The sequence below is a fragment of the Lygodium microphyllum genome, chromosome 9 (genome assembly GCF_053477565.2).
Source record: "Lygodium microphyllum isolate KBCC chromosome 9, Lygodium_microphyllum_v1.1.10, whole genome shotgun sequence".
Lineage (NCBI taxonomy): Eukaryota > Viridiplantae > Streptophyta > Polypodiopsida > Schizaeales > Lygodiaceae > Lygodium > Lygodium microphyllum.
The window spans coordinates 6,844,617-6,868,395 of NC_141143.1; the positions used below are offsets into that span (position 1 = coordinate 6,844,617).

General features: G+C 44.9%; 1 protein-coding gene across 14 annotated transcripts in view; it reads left to right on the forward strand.

Annotated features, from left to right (window-relative positions):
- LOC148030783 (uncharacterized) overlaps nt 1-23,779 on the forward strand; it is a 385,751-nt gene that overhangs the window by 287,309 nt on the left and 74,663 nt on the right. For 13 of the 14 annotated variants that reach the window (XM_087684297.1, XM_087684298.1, XM_087684294.1 and 10 more), the window contains exon 25: nt 13,131-13,196. The exons of the other annotated variant lie outside the window; for it this stretch is intronic. In XM_087684297.1, the coding sequence (XP_087540423.1) occupies nt 13,131-13,196 (66 nt within the window). The remainder of the gene's footprint in view (nt 1-13,130; nt 13,197-23,779) is intronic. 14 annotated transcript variants of the gene reach the window in all.

The following is a 23,779-nucleotide window of genomic DNA, read 5'->3' on the forward strand; positions in this document are numbered from 1 at the left end:
AGATAGTCATTTGGATGCTCCTATTGCTAGTCGTACTAGAAGACAAGCTCATTTGCATGATCATGCTAATACAATGGAGTTTATTATGGCAGCACACACACTTGATGATGAGGAGCCTAAATGTTTTGAGGATGTAGAACAAATTGTGCATTGGATGGCATCAATCCAAGCTAAATCTTATTCTATCATAAAGAATCAAATATGGGATTTAGTGACATTTCTTGTTGGAAGGAAAGCCATTGGTACAAAGTGGGCCTTTAAGCTGAAAAGACATGCGGATGGATCCATTGATAAGTATAAAGCCAGGCTTGTGGCCAAAGGCTACACATAAAACAAAGGCATTGACTATGAGGAGACATTTGCTCCTATATCCCGTATATCTACCATTGGGTCTATGATTGCTTTGGCTGCCCATCACGGTTGGACTATGCTCAACTTGATATTAAGACTACATTTTTATATGGGGAACTTCAAGAAGAAATGTATGTATAGCAGCCCATTGGTTTTGTAGTTTTTGAGGGATCTGAAGACTTGGTATATAAGCTGAAAAAGGCTTTGTATGGTTTAAAGCAAGCTCCCCGAGCTTGGTATGCAAAAATTGATGGCTTTTTACTCGGCCAAGGGTTCATTAACATCTCATCGGAGTCTACTCTTTACATATGTAAAGAGGGGGGGATTTTTGTTGGTCATATGTCTTTATGTAGATGATCTTCTACTCACAGGGACACATGCTGATCGGATTTCAGCATTCAAGAAAATTTTACAGAGAACTTTTGAGATGTCAGACTTAGGGCCTTTGTACTTCTATTTGAGCATTCAATTCATTCATAATGCTAAAGGCATTGGATTGTCACTATCCAAACATATTGGTAGACTTCTTGAGAGGTTTGGCTTACAAGATTGCAAGCCAATTTGCACACCGATGGAGACTAGACTCAAGCTATCCTTGCATGATGACAATGATTTATTTGACATCCATACATACGCTCTAGCAGTTGGATGTCTCATATATTTATGCAACACAAGGCTAGATATTGACCTTGCAGTTTCAGCCTTGAGTAGATATATACACAACCCATGCATGTCACATTGGCAAGCTGTGAAGCATGTTTTTCATTACTTGCAAGTTACTTGGACTCTTGGACTGCTTTATGCCAAGGGGGGACCATTGCAACTACGTGGTTACAGTGATTCAGATTGGGCTGGTGATTGTGATTCACGTCACTCTACGAGTGGAAATTGTTTCTTTCTTGGCTCATCTTACATCTCTTGGCTTAGTAAGAAATAATCCATTGTTGCAACATTGTCTTGTGAAGCTGAATACAAGGCAGCTTTCACTACCATAGTTAAGTACGTATGGTTGAGATGTTTGCTCGTTGATCTTCATGTATCTATCATGAAGCCTACTCTTTTGTTTACTAACAATCAAAGTGCCATTGTAGTAGCACGGAACCCGTCTTTTCATGCACACACGAAACACATTGAGATACATTATCACTTTGTCAGAGAGAGGCTACATGCAAGGGATATCAACCTTGTCTATTGTCCTACCGATAGTAATGTGGCAGACATCTTCACCAAAGCTCTTCCTCATGACAAATTTGAACCATTTCACAATGCTTTAAATTTGATCTCCTTTGGTGGATGATCCTTATATGCTGATCACTTTTTACTTAGGGGGTTTGTTGGGTTTGACTCACTCGTACCCTCACAAAGGAGTGTTGGTGATTCGCAATAGGACACTGGGGCACTTTTTACTCTCCTTATAAGAGGTTTTTTCCCCCAGTTATATTCTCTTTTATTTTATGTGCTTATGTTACACAGTTCGGCCACTTATCGTGTTTTACACCTTTCGGGTGTGAACGTATATTAACAACCCTAAGGTTTAAGGGTTGTACTTTGTACTTGCATTACACTATTGGTAATTTGCCTTGGGTGTTGTGTCTTCACTCTCTCACTCTCTTCACTGCCAATTGTGTACTCTCAGCTAAGCTTCGATCCTCCCCATCTCACATAGCCGATGCACTCAATTCCTTTTTACAAATTGGTTGCAGTGTTTTCTTTTAAGTATTACAGGAGCTTTATCACATTATAAAAAATACTATCACTATTGATAAATCCTTCCTCATCTCTCAGATTACCTGTAGGCTTCTATTACCACCAAGATTAAATGTGTCGTCTCCTTCCTTGACACAATTAGCGAGCCCAAGTCTGCTCTGTCCACCTTTGTGCCTCCTCTGCTTCAGCAGGTACCACCTCCACCAACATCATCATCCTTACTTGTTGTCTTTGCTTTCTTCATCCTCCTCCAGCCACCCTTGCACATCTCCAGTATCCACTAGCTAAGCCTCTGGTTGCCCTAGTGTCACTGCTTTTTGCTCTGCCAGATACACCACCAGATCTCTTATGAACCTATGGTACTGTACTTTCTGCACATATGTGTTTATGTATACATGGCAAATATCCTCTGTTTAGTTTTGTCCTCAAAATACTCCTGCATCAAGTCATAAAGCTTCGCTGCAGTTCCAGATTGAGCTCTTCAAGGTCCCATAAGCCGCATACCATTATGTAGGCCTGCCTCCTGAATGATCACCCTGCCATCTCAGTGTACTGCCCACTTCCCGTCCTTGCATTCTTCTAGAACTAGGGGCATATGCTCTTTTCAGTGTGCCACTTGGGCAGGTGTGAGGTCCTTTTCAGGAATTCCTTTTAGAGACGAGGGCACTCACATGTAGCTCTCTCCCATCTGCTAACTTTTTCTTTTTCAGAGGGAAGAATGATTCTATTGATAAATCCCATATAAGGAACTTTCAAAACAAAAGGTATACAACAATGGGGAAGTATATTATGAGGCTTGAGTGGATAACCAATCAAAAGGTCTGTAGTGCCAAACCATGTGTGGCGGACAATGAAATAAAGTGCCAGAATCAGTCAGAATCCTAGGCCCAGAGAAAAGCATCTCTCCCCCTTGTCATAGTCTTCCAACCACCTTGTATCCTCTCCCATGGACCATCTCCCCTAGAGATTATGGACAATCTCTGTCCAAATGTTGGAGTCTTTGCAATGGATGTGTCAATTAGATCTATAGCATGGTCCTCTGGCTCTTGGTATCTAACTCAAGGGACAGCCTCTGTGCAACAACCAAGTCAAGATCAACTGCTAGACTCTTGTGCACTAATAACTGCAGAAAGAGTGAAATATTCCAGGTCTATAGCTGTCCTCCAACTCCTCCAAAAGTCAACAAGGAAAGGTGAATATCATGTGCAGTCCAATGTTGGGTCATGTTCATATCACTCTAATCCAGCTTATCTAGATTCTCCTCCCCAATCTAATACTATATCCAAAGAAGGTGACATTCCTAGATGTTTCTAGAAATGGATCTCTCCAAACCTACTCCCTAGGGTCCCATGTAATCTTTGAAGATGTCTCCTTCCATTGCTAAATATTTCCAACAATCCATCATGCATGTCTCATGCTCCAAGTCCAAATACGAAGTCTTGGCACAATGAGCCACAACCCTAATCGTCTGTTGAGAGCATCTTGTGAACTATGACTGATCCAAATCCTCTCTCAAGTCTACCTTCCTCATGTATTGAAATTGGAGAAGGTAAACACTCTTTACACCAGTAGCCAACCATTGCAAGAAGAATGTCCCCTCTGAGGCATCCATCTTAACCCTCTACTGTAGGAGTACCACCTCCCTACTGCTTTCCATGATGTCTCTAGCCCCTTTCATGCCACAAAGCCTCTCTCTATGACTAAGCTGATAGCACAAGAAACAGAAGCCACTTTCCCACTACAGAATCTCCTTGCAAATAGAACCTCTGAGTAGCTGGTAAAGAAAAGAGGTGGTCTCATCTCCTCATCAATAGTGCACAGATCAATCTTTTGAAGTCCTTGTATTTATTTATCTCAAATCCTAGATAATAGTAGCAGAAAATTTGACCTGAAAACCATTCCCAGGTCCAATAGTGCAGGTGTGCTGAAAAATCTTGTGAATGCTAGCCTGCCATGGTCCTCCATTGAGGGAGGTAACCGCAAAATATAACACCCCTAAAATTTCGCATTTTAGCATGAAATGTTTCATCCTTGGGTAGGTTCTAAGTGAAATGCCTCATGAAATGGCAGAATAGCACCTTTAAAACACATATATTCTATAAGTTTTGATTAAAAATTGCACTTTTTCCTTGAAGTGAAATGGGTATGCAAAATGTTGCAAACTAAAACATTTCATCAGTAAAACATTCAGTAGAAATTGCTCATTTTCCGTAACTTGATGGTGGTTTTTCAAATGCAAAGCAATTTATATTACCAATAACAGATTGATTCATAGCAGTACTCATCATCACTATGATCTGAAGGGTGCTGGCATGCCACATGTACAAGGCTTTGATTGTATGCACTGAAGTCTCCCTCAAGGCACATGCGATAGCAGTGCATTTCAGTGCATGCTTTTCCCAGTCCTCCACAGCCTGCAAAAATGTCCAAGACGTAGTCCCCATCTCTATGTGAAGGTTGCTAGCAACCATCTGTAAGACGATAGCACATATTAGCACCCTTTGACTACTAATGCCCATCAGTAGGAACAATAGTCTTTAATCTCCATAGTAATAACTTATTCCACAGATACTTGCCTAGAAGAAGACTCCTCACAAGGAGCTTCACCATCAAATCTCTACTCTAACTATCAGGTTTCATGATCCCCAAACTACATCCAGATTTGGGCTGAATGATCCAGCTGACTTTCGTGATGCTCAAGAATAAAAGTGCCAGCTACTTTGAGGTGATATCAATGGTCACATGGCAAGCAAGGTGTCTCACAGAGTTTCCATGGTGAATCAAAGTGAAATTCTCATGTGGTCTCCAATCTCATTGTTGAGTGTCTGAAACCAAAATTCTCAGGATCTTGTACCAATTCGTAAGAGCTGTTGAGGCTTAATCTCTCCTCATCTCCATCCAAGTAAGAACCTCTGTCATCAGCAAACTCTACATGTAAAAGCTCCTCAAATTCTGGAATGGACAGTCTAACACCATGTGTACTTGTTGATCTATACTTCAAAACAGAGTTCATGTCCTCTTCTACAAACAGAAAAAGAAGACATGCAAGGGGGTAGTCCTTTCTCAATGGCCTCTAAATACTACATTTGTCACCTTTGGGACCACTGACAAGAACCTAGCTATGGGCTGAGAATAGAGAATCCCTACACCTTTGACCCACTACTTTGGAAAACCCATCCTTAGCATGATGCCCTCCCAAAAAACTCCCCATCAACTTTATCATAAGCCTTCTCAAAGTAGAGAAACAATGCCAAAAGTTTGTCTTTTGGACCTCACAAGAGTTACGGATTCCTAGAAGGAAAACATTTTAATTAGGATACTACACTACCAAACAAAACCTATGTGGGTAGGTTATATTGAGAAGAGATAGTCTAAGACTGATCACTATAGCAAGGATCTTATATGTCATTCCAAGTGATTGGCCCCATTGAGTAATCTCCAACCTATCTCCATTGCCTTTTGGGATGAGGTGAATCAATCTCTCAAACGCCCTTTCTAGCATATCTCCCCATGCCATAATCAAAATGTCGCAAGAAGTCCTGTGGTGACCAAGTCCGAGTAGCTCAAGAAGAACGCCTTGTCCAATCCATCATCCGCTAGGCATGTAGGACTAGTAAAGCATGTGTGTGTTCCTTAGGAAAGGGGACCATCAAATGTCTACTCATACTCTTCTTAACCACTCTCTTATTAGTCTAGTGCACTATCTCTCTATCTCTATCGCCTAGAGGTCTAATTGTGGATCCTAGTAGACATATATAATGAGTTATGTCCACTTGTCCAACCTCTTGAGGCCCCTAGGCTGAGAATCCATGTGGTCTCCTAGGTCTCATAACACGCTATGTAGAGTGTCTAGAAGTACCATTGGCACAAGTTTAGGAGATTCACCTACTTGTCACTAAGGTCAAATCCACTCTCCAAAAGCATCAGCAAAAACCATTTTGTAATTTCCCTTTATAAAGGTACCCTCATTTTGAATAAACTATTTAGAGTATGCATCCTTTTGGATTCATCTTTGTGCAAGCTTCTTTTCTCTTATTTTTCTTAATCTCTCAATATGGTATGTTAGAGCAATTGAAGGTCTTGATTCTTGCCAAGTGGACTGCTTTGACTACTGCATAGGGTACTCCTATGTTACTCACTGTCATTCTCTCTGAGAGGACTTGGTCCAAGCCCCCTTTCCCATTAGGCACAAAGATGGCACAATACCAATGTCACTTCTTGTAGCTTTCCCATGACGGTTTCATAGTGAGGCCAAGATATATGGATGCTCAACTCTCTCATGGGCTTCAAGTTGCTATTGGGCAGATCCGCACCTCATCACATCAGCTAATGATTGAGACAGATCGATGGAGTCATGTTGTAGCAAATGAGAGGATATGCCAGCTTTGCAAATGGGAACCAAAGACGGAGGAATACTACATTTGTAGATGTATTGTATACTATGATATCCGAGGCCACTACCGTTGCCTCTTTAAGGAGGGTTTTGGACCATTGAGACAGGTGTGGACTATGAGGACTAGAGATGTCTGGGTCTTTTCTTATTGGAGCTTCAACGGCGCAAAGTAGCATTGTTACGGGATCGGAGTCAAAATCCCAGCCACATCCACCCCTCTAGAGAGTAGTTACAGAATTTTTCAGTATGGCTAACCCCCCGGCCTCTTTCACCTTAGACACTACATCTCTCCTACAGACAGGCGCCATCAAGGGACATGATCAGGTGGCATCACAGTAAACAAAGCTACAGCATTATGCAGAGTATGACGCCCTAGGGTACCTGCTCGGCAACGTAGGCATGCTCATATGCGACACATTTGTGCCATGATTGCTCGCTACAAATGAAGATTACCACGCTGATTCAGTCGGAGATAGCTGGCACAGTTTTGGTGGATTCCATAGATTGAGAGGGAGATACTCTGTACTCTTTCCTAATTTTTCATTTCTCATTTCAGTTTATCATGTAGATCTAGAAATAATTTTGTTTTTCTTCTCGATGAGAGATGATGATACCAATTGTATTGGTTATGGTCTCATAGGCCATCCTAGCCTTCTAGAGATGTTAATAGATTTTTCTTTTCTTTCTTTCTAAAGCAATCTAGGGCTGTCATTCTTGGAACCAAGTGGGCTTCTTTGACTACTGCCAAGGGTACTCCTATACTCCTCACAGTCATTCTCTCTGAAGTAATCTAGGGCTGCCATCTTTGAGCTAGAATGAGCAGCCCTGACTGTCCACAATCATGCTGAAAATAGTGCCCTATTCTGGCTCTTTATCTGCTATAAATGTGCATCTTCATGTCAGCCTGAACAAAGCTTCTTTGTGCCACAAATGATTCTATAAATAGTGCCATAGCTGCCTCAAAAGTCACCTACATTACTACTCTAGCTTCGATGTGCTCTCAGCCTGGAGGCTAGCAGCATTCCCTGTCAGTAGAAGTCATCTACAGAAAAATGGAAGACAAATCTCTTGAATCCATCAACTAAAGAGGTATTATCACCATAAGGCACACCTGCTTACTACTTTTATGGAGTCATTTGACCTATTTGAGGTTGGGTAATGCTGTGTTTTCTGAACAGGTACCAACTTTCTCTGGATAACCACTTGTAAGTGAAGACGTCGTATCTTCCAAACCAGAGATCCAATCAAGGATATTGATAGCTCATACTAAAGCCCATTTAGTACTGCATTTCTTGTTAAAGAGGGTTTGGACAAAGGCAATTTCTTTCTTAGAGAAACAAAGGGAAGCATTACAACAAAAGGGAAGATCTGAAAATGCCAAGTTGGAGCGACCCATACTCCTCATCCACAACATTATTCTCTGAGAAATCTTAGTCCATTTGTGACCTATCAAGTAAAGGACTTGTGTCTAAAAAGACTTGGCAAAATTCTAGCTTCATTGTGAGCTAGAGACTAAATAGTCAGACTTGGAGTTGTTTCCATTCAAGTTGCCATTTCAGCACTATCATTAGGATCTCTCTCTTTAATGGTCTACCACAATGGCCAGGATCTGACAATTTGACATGTTGGAATCACAAAGGAGGGGCAAGTATTGTGGATTGCTTGATAGGCTCACCAGCATTGATACCAAACATCCAAAACTTTAAGATATCTAAGAGACCAATCGGCATAGCAGCATATCACGCTATTTTGACATTCATGCTCTTTTGTATACATATGAAACATGAAACACCATGCCTCCCTAAACATCCCAAATACTACTTTACAGAAGACACCTCATACATCTACAGTGGTTCTCTGCAGACCTGTTTACATACATTGGACTTGAGGAGATCTTTGGAAGAATGTACAAGGGATTTAGCAGAGGCCATACATGGATCGGCCATGTATGCATTCCCACACACCTTGCCCTGATGTAGACCCACACGATCTACTACTCCCCAAAATAGTTGGTATGATGATGAGTGTAGAGTCACCTGAGCTTGCTTAGAGAGAGAAGTGGAGCTAGGTACTCAAACACATCGCCAAGCAAAGGCATTCTTCAAATGCCTTATGTGGAATAAGAAACAAGACTACTTAGCGAAAGCAAAAGTAGAGATATATCAGCTATTTTTGGGCGGGATAGCCAAAGCGCATGGAAGATGCTGCATGAAAGACAACCCCCCATACACATTACATCACCAGATGCTTGGCTTGACTATGGGAGACAGCTGCATGACGTGCCTGGACAGCCACCTATGCAGCCCCCACAAGCTTGTAGGCCAGTGGTCTTTCATCACATGGAAAATGGTTAGGGATGCAATTTATAGATTACAAAATGGAAGGGCACACGATGAGGATGGACTAGTGGCAGAACATTTCTCACATGCTTGTGACATATTAGCACCCATATTAGTACATATGTTCAATAGAGTAGTATGTGAAGGTTTCCCTATGAGTTGGTCAGACAATACTATAATTCCACTATTTAAAAGTGGTGATCCCCTGATTCCTAGCAACTACAAGATTATCATGATCGGTTATACTTTGGCCAATATATATGGATCTACATTGGAGCATGAACTCAGTGAGTAGGCTAAAATGCAAAGCAAGAGAGCACAAGGATTAGCAGGTTTGAGACAAGGATATACCACGTTGGACCATATTCTCACACTTAGAGCCATTATTGAGAAGGGTCACCCAAGACAAGAGGATCTATTGTTGCTTTGTAGACTTTCGCAAAGCTTTTGATACAGTCCCTTGTACACGCATCATGCAAAGATTGTAGGACATTGGAGTACTAGAGGGTATACTATGGGGTGTCTATGTATTATATGAGGCAGTGACAGGTCATGTACGAGCACCTGGGGGGCTATCAAAGAGGATTGACAGTACCATAGGAGTGAAACAAGGATGTCCACTTTCACCCACATTGTTTGGTCTATACATAGAGAAAGTGTTTGATTACATAGACCGAGGAGGAGGAGCTGGAGCCAGCATGGATGGGGTGCTGATACCGATATTAGTGTATAATGCAAATGATATTGTTCTCTTTTCAGATTCACCAAAGGGATTACAGTGCCATCTAGATACTTTGCACATCTTCTGTAGAGATAAAGACCTCACAGTGAACCTTGGGAAGACCAAAACCATGGTTTTCAATACTTTAGCAGCATGGGTGACTAGATCTATGTACCAATTCATATTTGGGGGGGACATACTGAAGCATGTGAGGGAATATGTCTATTTGGGAGTCACCTTCTCTGGCCCACGTTTTTTGTTAAGAGGGGTATCAGAGGCACTTCTGGCATGTGGATACGCAACACTAGGGGCACTCAAGAGTCAATGTGCTCACATACAGTTCCAGAAGCCCCTCACCAAACTCTGGCTGTTTGACACCCTAGTCACACCTACATTACTATATGGAGCAAAGGTATGGGGTTGCAGCTTGTACCACAGGCGTCTTAGCCCACTCACTGATAAAATTGGAGTAGAAAGGGATTATTATGATGTTTGGGATAGCATGAAAAGGCCATTGATCATGATGATAGCACATATGATTAGGAGTAAGCCCTCCACCCCACATCCCATTGTCAGAGCAGAGCTAGGGGCAACAACTATAGTTATGGAGGCACTCTTCAGGGCAATGACCTTTTGGCACAAACTATGGGAACTTCCACGCCATAGATACTCTAGATTGGCACTAACCTCATCTAGACAACTAGCAACAGGAGGCGAGAAGAGCTGTTGGTTTTCACATATGGCCATTGGATGAGCCTACATGGTTTGGATTCCACCTTTGGATTATAGCCTTGACTGCCCTACTCTTTCTCTCAGTCGATCAGAGCTAAACCAGGTGATCAGAGCTGATATCTTGAGGATTGAGACAGCAAGGACATAGATCCATCCACCACTCCCTCTAGGATCGAGGATGGAGTTCTACAGGAGTCATTTCTTGTGTCTCTCTAATGATGGTTTCACTATTCGGCCAGCATATATGGACACCCATCTCTCCCATAGCGTACGGGTTACTATCGGACAGATTCGCACCTCCTCACATAGGCTTCAAATGGAGACAGGCAAATGGACAAATACCCTAGCAGAGGATAGGACATGCCAGCTTTGTGGTCGAGAGCTTAAGACGGAGGAGCACTACATATGCAGATGCACAGTATACTATGACATATGAGGACGGTACCACTGCCTCTTCTATGATGGATTTGGACCCCTTCGTCGCATCATGGAGTACGAGGACCAAATATGCCTAGGTCTTTTCCTCCTGGAGCTCGAGAGGCGCCGAACTGCACTACTGCGAGACAAGGGGCCAACTCATCCAGAGGGACACACACAGAGAGCAATGACAGACTTCTTCTACAGAGCCGACCCTATTGATACTACCAGCCTAGCAGAGACAGAGCCACCCTGCCAAACACCTTACAGGCCACACCGTGGAGTCACATTGGATAGAGCCATTTCCCTTCGTCGAGCACGACGACCCCATCTAACATGACCATGTCCGAGGAGGCCACACCACAATCGGATTAGAGCCATTATCATGAGACACCAAAGACTCACCACTAGGCATATCAGTGAAGCAGCTAGGGACCACATCATAGCTGAGATCATGTGCAAATCTTGAGATCAGCTACAGCCCTTAGTCTCCACCACACTTTTGTACATGGTTCTATCAGATCTGGTTCTCCTTTCCTTTCCTTTTCTTTTCTATTGATGGAACAACACTACACATGGTTCAACCCTAGTATAGTCCCATCGTATAGTTATTTTCAGTATTGTTTCATAGGCCACCCACTTATTTGTAATGTTATCTTTACCTTACTGATGAGATGACATTAGACATGGATGTACTCTGGATTTTGTCTCATAAGCCACACTGGCCTGATGTAGACGTTAATATTTCTTTCTTTCTTTTCTTTCTTTCTCTATTATACTTCTTTGTCCCTTGGTATACTGCTGTTATAACAGCATTGATACTCATGTTCAGCACATATTTCCTAGTCAAAAATCATTGATTGATCTACCTTGTAACTCAACTTATCTCAACATCATTATTGTGGACCAGTTGCGCTGAGCAATTTTGAAGAGCTTCTATGTCAGAAGGAAGTTCAATAGATTCCAAACAATGTTCTCATTCGAGATGCATCACTCAAGAGTCTTCTTTAGCATTTCATTTGAGCTACATGAAAGATTTGCTAACTCAACTTACAGGTATAGATCTCAAGGACAAAGAAGACAGCCATTGGTGTCTTACTCAAGTCTCTTCCTGAAGAGTATGAGCATGTGGTTACTACTCTCATGAACATGCCTTCTCCCTAGTTGGTTGAAGCTTCTCTCTTGGAAGAAGAGAAGAGATTGAAAACCAAGCAAGATTCCAATGCGGTAACTATACATGAAGCCCTCTACATTAGTTTAAGTTGAAAGGAAATAACAAGACCAATCACAATGACATGATTGTGTGTGACTTTTGTCCCAAACTGAGTCACAAGAAGAAAGATTATTTCCATAGGTAAAGATCGCAAAATGCATGAGTTCAGTTGTGTTCAGGTGGACTCTTGTTTTTCATATTATGAAGCCCCCATGAGGCCCTGATGTCTCTATTGCTGGATGTTTTCCATTCCCTGAAAAGGAAAACCTATATTCCACTGTAGCAATGACCTGAGTACAGTCACCAAGAGAGATGTGTCCTTGGTCCCAGAGTGTGGCCAGTCTCTGAATTCAAATGGTGGTCGAAGAGAAGAGGCTGCCTTTTGTTCTCTTCAACTATAGTTAGGGATAACTAATCTCCAAGCTCGTGCAATGGCAACTATGAATTTGACCTTGAATTCCCTGCCAAGATCTTTGACGCTGATCTACCAAAAGATCCAGTGCCTGCTAGAAAGCCAATTAAGCCTAGTTAAGAGGCCCCCTCGAAAGACAGCTGGCTTGGAAACTTTACCTGCATTCACCTATCACAAGTTGGCAGTTGCATCCTATTTTAACCTGATTCTGAAAAGAATTGTTGGTCAGAACACATGCATTCAAACATAAATTGGTTTGCTGATGCATTCAGGGCATGAGGAATCTTGTAGTGCTTGTTCTGTTTTAGAGAAGGCTTATGAACTGGTAGATAGGACTACTTGAGATGTATGGAGAGGAAGAGTTTAATACATGCCAATGATAGAAGGATTTCCTGCAATCAGCCCATGGTTAGATTCTGACCCAAGGAGTGACAAGAAGCATATGGAGGGCCACCTTAAATAAGTAAATATTTTATGTAAAATAAAACAAATAATCCCCAACAGGAACCCATACCTTCATTTGCTTGTCAGTGCATGTTCCTGTTCATTAGTGATTGTCAATGTGTGGCATTGCCTCAAAAGATTACACATTAACCATTTCTAAAATATCTATATGTTCATCAAAATTGGGGTTAGACACTAAAAATTTCTGTTCGGAAAGGTCTTTTTGTTCACGAGAATTAAGGTTATATGCCTAAAAAACTGCTAAAACACTGCTTTGTTATTATTGACTTGGCACTGATTCATTCCATATTAATATTTTCTCAAGAAATTAGAACATACTTTGTCAAAACACGCAACTAAATTTTAAACATGTATTTTCCTACTTGTTTGTATTTAAACAGGTCCGGTTATCTCTGAGTATTGGAAAGCCTTTAGTCCAGCCAGACGCCTTCAATGACAGGCCAGATGTAACTAACTCCAACATTCTTTAGGAAATCATACTTCTAACCTAATTTCTACTTTGGACAAAGATGGTGACTCAGTCTGGTTCAATCTTGCATTTTCATACTTCACAACCTCTAAATGTTCAACCATGATCAGTCACAATCCAGTTGTATCACATCCTTCATTATAAGCAACACATCTATCTCTTACAGCTTTGGGTCCATGATTATTTGCTTAATAATACATTCAAGTGTGTCAAATTTGATGGTTTTTGCTTCATTAGTAGATGTTTCAGTCCCCCCCTAAGTCACAATCCATATATTTGTTGTTTGAGTCATCTAATTCTGAAACCCCATTATTTTTGCTCATTTACATCTCAAGTTTCTCCATCCTTTAGACGAGCCCAATTGTACCACAGTTTCAAGTCATGGTGGAAGGGCAAGAAGCAAGGTTTTTGAGCGAGTTTTCTGGGCAACCCCTCTATTCTTGTTCCACATAGTTCACATATTCTACCCTTAGATGTACTCACTTCCACTTCCACCACCATCACTGCTGACACCGCTGCTGCTAGCTCTTCCACCACCACCACCACCATCACTACCTTCAATACCATCTCTTCTCTCTCTTTTTTTTTTCGTAAAAGGTAATTGTATTAATTACGGAAAAATACAAGATTACTTGATTACAAGATAGTTGATGACACTAAGCCATCAGGTGAACAAGTTCTCTCGCTCTCTCTCTCTCTCTTTCTGATTACAAGAGGCACGAGGGCCCTAGGCCAACATGTCGAAAATCCCCGTAGTAATGCACTAAAAAAGTTACACCAATCATGGCAACGACCCAGAGGCAATTGCCATATGCCAAGCAAGCAAATCCTCCCGAGGGAGCAAGTCGGCGTGTCGGATGAGATCTAGCTGCCAATGCAAGAGGCCTTTAAGCCTGGCAATATGGCGCAGTACATTAGAGGCCGAATCAAAGAGAAAAGCATTGCGCGTGGTCCAAATGTGCCAGCATTCCCAGTATCTGAAAAAGTGAAATAATATCTTCATATGCAACTGTGGCGGTGTGGGATACTTCGGGCGCACAAAAACCCAGTCGAAAGGAGTTAGCGAGGAGCCCACCACAGTGCGCCAAATGTGCGACAAGAGTAACCAGATATTCTTGGCGAGCCGGCAAGAAAGAAAACGATGTCGAGCCGACTCCGCCGTAGTGGTACAGAAGAAGCAATTGCCATTGGAGATGCGACGCTTGGCAAGGGCCGAGGCAAGAGGAAGACCGCCAATCATTACCCGCCAAAGAAAGACCTTGCATTTGAAAGGTGCCTTATTCAGCCAGCCCTCCATCAGCGTTGTCTGCCACCATGTCAGCGATTTCCGCAGTCCCCAAACAGTATTAGCTTTGTCACCCAGCCATTGGCGATCCCGAATAAGAAGATGATAGACCTGATTAGTAGAGGCCTTTTCCAGACTCAACCGGCCTGCAAGGTCCCAGTCCTGCCAAGGGCGATCCACAGCCAGGGCAGGAAAGGGTTGCCTGCCTTGAAGCTCCGCCGAAAGCTTTCCCCATAAATCACGGTATCCGCGTGGGATCTTGAAAAGTCGCCTAGCAGTCCGAAAGGATACGAGGACATTGCGCGTGGCAAGGGTAGCATCCGCAACCGACGTCACACCTAAACGGGCCATGCGGTTAAATTGCAGTCTGAGCTGATGTTTATCTTCCCATGAAAGTAGTCTCGATACTGCCAACAATTCCAGCTGAAAGGAGTTCGTCTGCAAGCGGTCCTCTACCGGGTGCCAACGGGCCTTTTTGAGCACCACTTTCCAAGAGTCGACCAAGTGCAGTAACAAAGGGGAAGAGGAGCTGGAAAAACGGGAGTCAGCATTAAGGACATGCCACCAGGAGGCCCGAAGCCGGGTATTACCATGGCAGAGCCCGCTGTCCTCAAGAAAATAACGGGCTATGATGGTCCACGGGTGATGATCCACACACATGGCACAAAAAAGGGACCAATGGAGAGCTAGCATATGATTTTCTGCATCCAAAAGAGCTCCACCACCCATGTGCTTAGGGGTACATGTATGTGACCATGAAATCCATGAAATGCTTGCCTGCAGTGAATCCTTCTTCCATAGCATGAAACGGATGGGATGAGTGAGAGCCTTCAAAGTAGTAGGCGTCCATGGCAACAATGGCAGGAAATACGATAGCATTGGGAGCATAATTGACTGAGCCACTTTGAGGCGGACATGGAAGGGCCACGCTTGCGACTTCCAATACATAAACTTTGCCGCCAGTTTTTGTGAAATCCAGTCCAGCAGGTCCTTTGGCCGTACATCCACCCCCACTACCCGAGTATCCAAGATGCCTGACAATAGAGCCACGGGAAACCACCTGGCCTTGCCAGCCTAATGACTGTAAATCAGGCTCCGTGCAACTGAGAATGGCTGACTTAAAGGCATTGATGCGAAGCCCAGAGGCCTGACCAAAAAGCGTCCAAACATCTAATGCCTTGCGAATGTTGTCCCTGTCCGCCTGCAAAATCATAAAGGTGTCATCAGCCAACGATTGGCTAATGAAGTGCTGGCCCAAAGGAAGAGACAACCCTGCCAGCCGAGCAAAATCTGCCATGGAAGATAACATTGAAAGGACCGGGTGAGTCGCCAGGGCAAAGAAGAGAGGACTCAAAGGACAACCCTGTCTGACTGAGCGTGCAAGGACAAAGGGCTCGGTAACCCCACCATTGAGCATAACTCTGGATGAAGCCGCAACACTAATGGTGTAGATCAATCGGGACATTCGGGTACCAAAGCCCATAGCAGACATGAGATCTGCAATGAAAGACCAGTCCACATAATCAAACGCCTTTTCCAAGTCCAATTGAATCAATACCACTTCCTGACCGGAGTGTCGCGCATAGTCAATAGCCATTTGCACATTTAAGATATTATGCAGAATGTTGCGGCCCTTAATGAAACCATATTGGAGAGGATGCACAATAGCAGGAAGGTGCTTGTGAAGCCGATTCGCCAGCACTTTGGAGTAGATTTTATACATGGAGCCCATCAAAGAGATTGGTCTCCAGTGTTGCAGCTTTGACGGCGAAGGGACCTTTGGAATCAGTTTGATAAGGCCTTCTTTCCATGAGGAGGGCATGACCCCCGTTTCCCAAACCTGTTGAAATATGACCACCAATGGCTTCACCAACTGCGTGGCCGAGCTTTGAAAGAATTCATTAGTGAGACCATCCCAGCTAGGACTTTTATCCGTCGGTAGGTGCAACAAAACATCCATGACCTCCTCCTCGCAAATATCCGCCTCCAAAGTGGCTTGCATATCCAATGGAACCTGCTGACGGACCAGATGATAGAAGACCGAGCGGGCATGCGTAACCTGGCTAGAAGGCAAGGGAGAAGAACCAAGAAGTTCCATAAAATAATTTCTGCACATATTGACAATGGACTGCGGATCAGTGACCATGCGACTCTCCGAATCCTGGAGTCTGGTCATATTGTCGCGAGCCGGAGACGCATGCAAGGCACGAAAGAACTTATGAGACTGGCAGGCACTATCTTGCAATGTACATGTCAGTCAAGTTATGCAGCTTGGCCTGCTGATAAGATTTCAACTGAAATACTTGAAGAAGATGGGCCAAACGCCTCTCCAATGACAGCAGAAAATCATCATCTGGGGAATCCAGGAGCAAGGAACGGACCAAAGCCAGTAACTCCTCTGCTGCAGATCGACGACGGCGACAAAGCGAGGCATGATGGATCCCATACTGCCGAGCAACACGCTGTACATTAGAGAGCAACCGTGCAAATAAAGGCAAGCCCTCAGAGGCGAAGTCCAATAAGAACCTCTCAATCAATTGCTGCATATAGCCCTGAAAATTTGAATGCTTCAAATAAGAGGAGTTGAAACGTAAAGGGAGCCTATTCAGCAACTGCATAAAAGGTGCAATAGATTGTGCCCGCATCTCCAGCTGGAGGGGGAAATGATCCGACAACGCATACTGCTGCAAGACCTTCATTTCCAGCATCTCGGGAAGAAAATCGTCCCCCTGCATGATATAGATTCTGTCCAGCCGCAACCAAGTAGTTGCATATTGTGCGGAATGAAAAGTGAACCCTGAAAAAGAAGGGTGAAGCCACGACCAAAGATCCTGCTTAAGTACGTGCAAAGCAAAGGAATTCCACGCCCGGCTTTCCGGCGCATCCATTACCGAATACACTGAAGTGGACTGAGAAGAGTGAATACACATATTGAAATCTCCCATCAAAAGTCCCCTTCGTCCAAGTGACATGGAGGCCTGCAAAGTGGACCAAAGATCCCGTCGGGATGCGGGATCATTCGGCGCATAGAGGCCCAATAACCATAAAATCTCTCCTTCAAATAAGACTTCGATAACCAGAAAGCGGCCCTGCACATCATTTTTAATAAGGACAGGCTGATATTTCTCATGGACAATCATCAGCACGCCCGAATAGTGCGTAGCATGGGTGCCTGCATAAAACAGACGGAATCCATGACAATCCACAACTTTTCCTGCTTCACCGTGACTTTTGTGCTCAACTGCACACAATACATCCCACTGGTTTTCATGCAAGACGGTCCACATGGCATGTTGCTTATGGCGAGAGCAAATGCCTCGCACATTCCACGTGGCTATCTTCATATATCTTCAAAAAAGGAAGTCAGGAATGAGGCACCTGTTGCCTCGATTTCACCTTTTCCACGAGAGCATCCAGGACGCCCTCATCCAGAAAATCAACCAATACTGCAAACGAATTCTGGCGACCTGCTTTAGAGGTAGAGGGTAAATCCACTGCCTTGGGAGTGGGGCGGGTATAACGCGGATCCCAGGGTGTAATCACATTGCCTTTGGTATCAAACGCCAGCTTAGCAGGAGGGCCTTTGGGACCGTCAGTATAGACTTTCCTTGGAGCCTGTTTACGGGGGGCAGACGGGGCCGTAGTGCGCGGAGCCTGCTATGAAGTGACCATTTCTTTTCTGCGCGTATACGTGCGCACGGAATCTTGGGAAGCAGTAGGCCCAAGATCTGCCAGGCCTACATCCAACTTTTTACCTTTTTTGGGACGTGCCTCAATCCAGTCCGTGCGACGGGAATCCAAACCCAGGACTGGTTGTTTGCCTTTATCCATGACATGAGGTGACTGAAGGGCTTCCTGGGGCGGGGCATCAAGCACCATGTCATCCTTGGGCAGCACAACCTGCGCATCCTCCAAAGACGGTTGCCTTTCAGGGCATTCAGCCATGAAATGCCCCAATTTCCCACATGAAAAGCAGTGCCCCGCAAAGTTGCCCCATTTCAAGCGAAAATGCAGAGGATGCATGCCTGAACAATTGAGGCGAAGCCACGCGGGCCTTTTCCTGGCCGTGTCCCATAACATGCATAAACGGTTCCGGTTCATTGCCCTGAGGCTTGGGGGAACCAGCACTGTTCCCACAACTGCCATCGCATCCTTCAACATTGGCCAATAGACCGCCGGACAATTTTCCACTTCCACCCACACCGGGCATTCTCGTTGAAGCAGACGCTGGAAGTCGGCCATGGGGCGCCATGGTACAACATGGACCAGGCGGCGATCAAAGAATAGTGGCAACTTGGACAGGAGCTCAGCTCGATGCGTTTCCGATTTCAACAGCACCTCATAAAAGCCGCGAGGTCCAAGGAAGATCTCCTCAACACACTCCCCTTGCAATAAATGGTGCATCCACTGGCGAATATGCGACAGCACTGGGATCCTGCCAATGAAGAAAAGGATAACTGCACGATCATAAAAAACCGAGAAGGATCGCAAGACTGATTTGGGGTCCACCGTAGCTTCCAGCACATCATCCGTTCCCGCTTCAGAAAAAGATTCAGTATTATGCTGGACATAATTGCCAAGCAGAGTATTGGCAAAGTCTAGCAAATGCTCCCAGTCAATTTCCTGCGAATCCACAGGATCAGAGGCCACTTGTGCATAGGAACGTTCCTGAGGACCCATTGGCTCATCAGAAGTATGCTTGGAGCGTTTGCTAGCAGGCGGCAGTTCAGAACCCGGCAGTTTAGAACCCGGAGGCAGCTCCTCCGTGCATGGCACCATATCCTCTGGCTCCTCTGCATCGGAATCAGGGCCAAGGGCTGCCACCGTCCGGTCAAGAAAATCCATATCCAGGCCAGCCATACTGCTGTCTTCTCGCTCGCGCTCTCTCTCTCGCTCTCGCTCTCTTTCTTTCCTGTACAGCGGCCCTGTCCAAGGGCGGATTCCACAAACACAGCCAATGAAACCGGAGCTTTACCTGTCAGCCTGAGTCGTGGCCTGTCCCAAGAACGCGTGTGGCAGGGCGCAACCCTAACAGTGCACGGGCCTGAGGGTGGAACACAGGTCTGGCAGTCGACGGCAGCGTGGGATAGTCGAGGGCGCAGGGCAGGGGCCTCGCCAGCAGAAACCCTAAACACAGGGCGAACGGGCGAGACGCAGGTGCAGAGCCCGCCGCTCAGGCGGGCGATAGCAGGGCAGGGGCCGCTGGCGATGGGCCGACCAGCAGTGGGGCGGGGGACTCAGTCGCAGCCGACGGGACGTTGGAGATAAGCAACGGGGCACCAGAGGCAGCCGCAGCCAACGGGGCTTCAGGGGCAGGCGACGGGCCTGCGGGCGACGGCCAGACGGCAGCTGCAGGTGACGACGGGGAACCACACGATCAGGCGCTGACGACGGGGAACCAGGCGATGGCGACGCTGGTGACGCATCTTCTCGCTCCCGCCATCGCGTTTTTTCCTCTCTCTCTCTCTCTCTCTCTCTCTCTCTCTCTCTCTCTCTCTCTCTCTCTCTCTCTCTCTCTCTCTCTCTCTCTCTCTCTCTCTCTCTCTCTCTCTCTCTCTCTCTCTCTCTCTCTCTCTTTTCGTAAAAGGTAATTGTATTAATTACGAAGAAGGTACAAGTTTTCATGATTACAAGATACACGATGGGTCTACCCCATCGTGTGTAAAGAGGACACTATCTCTTTACAAGAACCAGATGACCTAAGAACTACAAAGTCATGGCAAAGACGCAGAGGAAATTGCCATATGCCAGGGACGTAAGTCCTCCTGAGAGAGCATATCAGAGTGCCGGAGAAGATCTATCTGCTAGTACAAGAGACCCTTAAGCCTACCAATATGCCGCTGAACATTATAGGCAGAATCAAAAAGAAAAGCATTCCGAATGGTCCAGTTATGCCAACAGCCCTAATATCGCAGAAAGTGAAACATGATCTTCATATGTGGCTCTGTCGGTGTGGGGTATTTGGGCTGCACAAAAACCCAATCAAACGGGCGTAGCGCTAAACCAACCACCACTCGCCAAACGGCTGACAAGAATGACCAGATTTTCTTAGCGATGGGGCAAGAAATAAATTGGTGACGGGCGGATTCCACACTGGTGGTGCAAAAGAAACAATTGCTGTTGGAGATTTGGCACTTGGAAAGGGTTGAAGCAAGCGGAAGACCACCAATCTGCGGTTGAATTTTGGTCGAAGCTCGTGTTTACCTTCCCACGAAAGCAACCGCGAGACTGCCAATAATTCCAACTGAAAAGAATTAGTAGCCAGGCGATTCTCTGCTAGATGCCACTGAGCCTTGCGAAGGACCAATCTCGAGGAACATACCAAATGGGCAAGCAGGGATGAGGAAGAACTGGAGAACCGAGAATCAGTATCAAGAACGTGCCACCAAGAACTCCGTATTTGGGTATTACCATGCAGAAGCCCATGATCCTCTAGAAAATAACGGGCTATAACAACCCACGGATGATGATCCGAGCACATGGCGTGGAAAAGAGACCAACGGAGTGCCAGCATATGAGTTTGGGCATCTAAAATAGCCCCTCCACCCATGCGTTTGGGGGTGCACGCATGCGACCAAGAAATCTAGGAAATGCCTGCATGCAGGGAATCCTTCTTCCATAACATGAAGCGAATAGACTAAGTAATAGCATTCAGTGTAGTAGCAGTCCAGGGCAGCAATGGCAAGAAGTATGTGAGCATTGGCAACATAATTGTCTGGCCTACTTTGAGGCGAACATGGAAGGGCCAAGCTTGAGACTTCCAATACAGAAACTTAGCCGACAGTTTCTGTGAGATCCACTGTAGTAGCTGCTTTGGGGGAACATCAACACCCAAAGGGTACCCAAGATGCCTGACAATGGAGCCACAGGGAATAACCATACCCTGCCAGTCCAATGACTGCAAATCCGACTCCGTGCAGCTGAGAATGGCCGATTTCAAAGGATTGATGCGAAGACCCGAAGCCTGACCAAAGAGAGCCCAAACATCTAATGCTTTGCGAAGGTTATCCTTGTCCGCACGCAGAATCATAAAGCTGTTATCAGCCAAGGATTGACTAATGAAGTGCTATCCAAAAGGAAGCGACAATCCAACCAACTGAGTAGAAGCTGCCATATGAGATAACATCGAAAGAACTGGATGAGTCACAAGGGCAAAGAAGAGAGGACTCAAAGAGCACCCCTGTCTGACAGAGCGGGCAAGGACAAATGGCTCGGTAACGCCTCCATTCAGCATGACTCGCGAAGACGTCGTAGCACTGATGGTGTAAAGCAGACGAGACATCCGAGCACCAAAGCCCATAATAGACATAAGTTCTGCAATGAAAGACCAGTCCAGATAATCAAAAGCCTTTTCCAAGTCCAATTGAATTAGTACGACCTCTTGATTAGAATGTTTTGCATAATCAATCGCCAGTTGCGCATTTAATACATTGTGCAGAATGTTTCGGCCCTTAATGAATCCATATTGGAGAGGATGCACAATGGCAAGAAGATGCTTATGGAACCAATTCGGCATTACTTTTGAAAAGATTTTATACATAGAACCCATCAAAGAAATTGGGCGTCAATGTTTCAACATCGATGGCGAAGGAACTTTTGGAAGCAGCTTAATATGTCCTTTCCAGGAGGAAGACATAATCCCCGTTTCCCACACCTGCTGAAACAGAGCCGTCAATGGTTTCGCCAGTTGGGTAGCAAAAACCTCAAAGAACTCATTGGTGAGACCATCCCAGCTAGGACTTTTATCCTTGGGCAAGTGTAACAGAACATCCATAACCTCCGCCTCACAAATATCTGTCTCCATAGTAGCTTGCATGTCCTGCGGAACCTGATTGCGAACCAGATCATAAAAAACTGAACGGGCATGAGTAATTTGGCGTGAAGGGGGAGAAGTGGAACCAAGAAGGTCGATGAAATAATTCCTACACATATTGACAATAGTCTGCGGATCAAGGACCATTTGACCTTCTACATCCTGAAGTCTGGTCATATTCTCTCGAGCAGGAGAGGCATGGAGAGCTCGAAAGAACTTATGAGTCTGACAAGCAGTATCTTGTAAAGTCTCCGTCAGATGTTGCAATTTCGCCTGCTGATAAGATTTCAACTGAAACTCTTTAATAAGATCGGCCACACGCATTGCCAGTGACAGCAGAAATTCATCATCTGGAGTGTCCACCAGCAGTGAACGAACCAAAGCCAACAAGTCATCCGCTGCTTGTCAACGCTGGCGACAAAGAGATGCATGATGGATCCCATACTACAAAGCCACCCGCTGCACATTAGAGAGCAATCATTCAAACGAAGCAGTGCCCTGAGAGGAGAAGTCCAATAGGAATCTATCAATCAGTTGCTGCATATAGCCCTGAAAGATTGCATGCTTCAAATAAGACGAGTTGAAACGCAAAGGAAGTCTCTCCAGAAATTGCTTATAAGGTGCAATGGGTTGTGCTAGCAGCTCAAGCTGTAGAGGGAAATGGTCCGACAAGGCATATTGCTGCAACACTTTCATTTCGAGCATCTCAGGAAGGAAATCATCATTCTGCATGATGTATATGCAGTCCAACCGCGACCATGTTGTTGCATACTGGGCAGAATGGTAAGTAAACCCTGTAGAAGAAGGGTGTAGCCAAGACCAGAGATCTTGCTTAAGAATGGCAAGAGCCAACTCATGCCACATACGACTTTCCAGCGCGTCCATTACCAAATGCTCCAATGTGGACTGCGAAGAATCGACACACATATTGAAATCCCCCATCAAAAAACCCCGTCTGCCAAGTGACAAGTCTGCAAGGTATGCCAAAGCTCCTGGCGAGATAAAGGATCATTCGGAGCATAGAGCCCAAGTAACCATAAGATCTCTCCTTCGAATAAAATTTCAATCACCACAAAGCGGCCATGTATATCATTTTTAATAAGAGCAGGTTGATATTTTTCATGGACAATCATGAGCACACCAGAATAATGCATGGCATGTGTTCCTGCATAGAACAGACGAAAGCCATGGCAATCCACAACTTTACCTGCTTCTCCGTGACTCTTGTGCTCAACAGCACACAAAACATCCCACTGATTCTCATGCAAGACAGTCCACATGGCATGTTGCTTGTGACGAGAACAAATTCCTCGCACGTTCCATGTGGCTATTTTCATGTCTATTCAAAAAGAAAATCAGGTACGAGGCACGGCTTGCCTCGATTTGACCTTTTCTGCAAGAATGTCCAGGACCCCCTCATCCAAAAAATCAGCTAACACGGCGAAAGAGTTCGGATGACCAA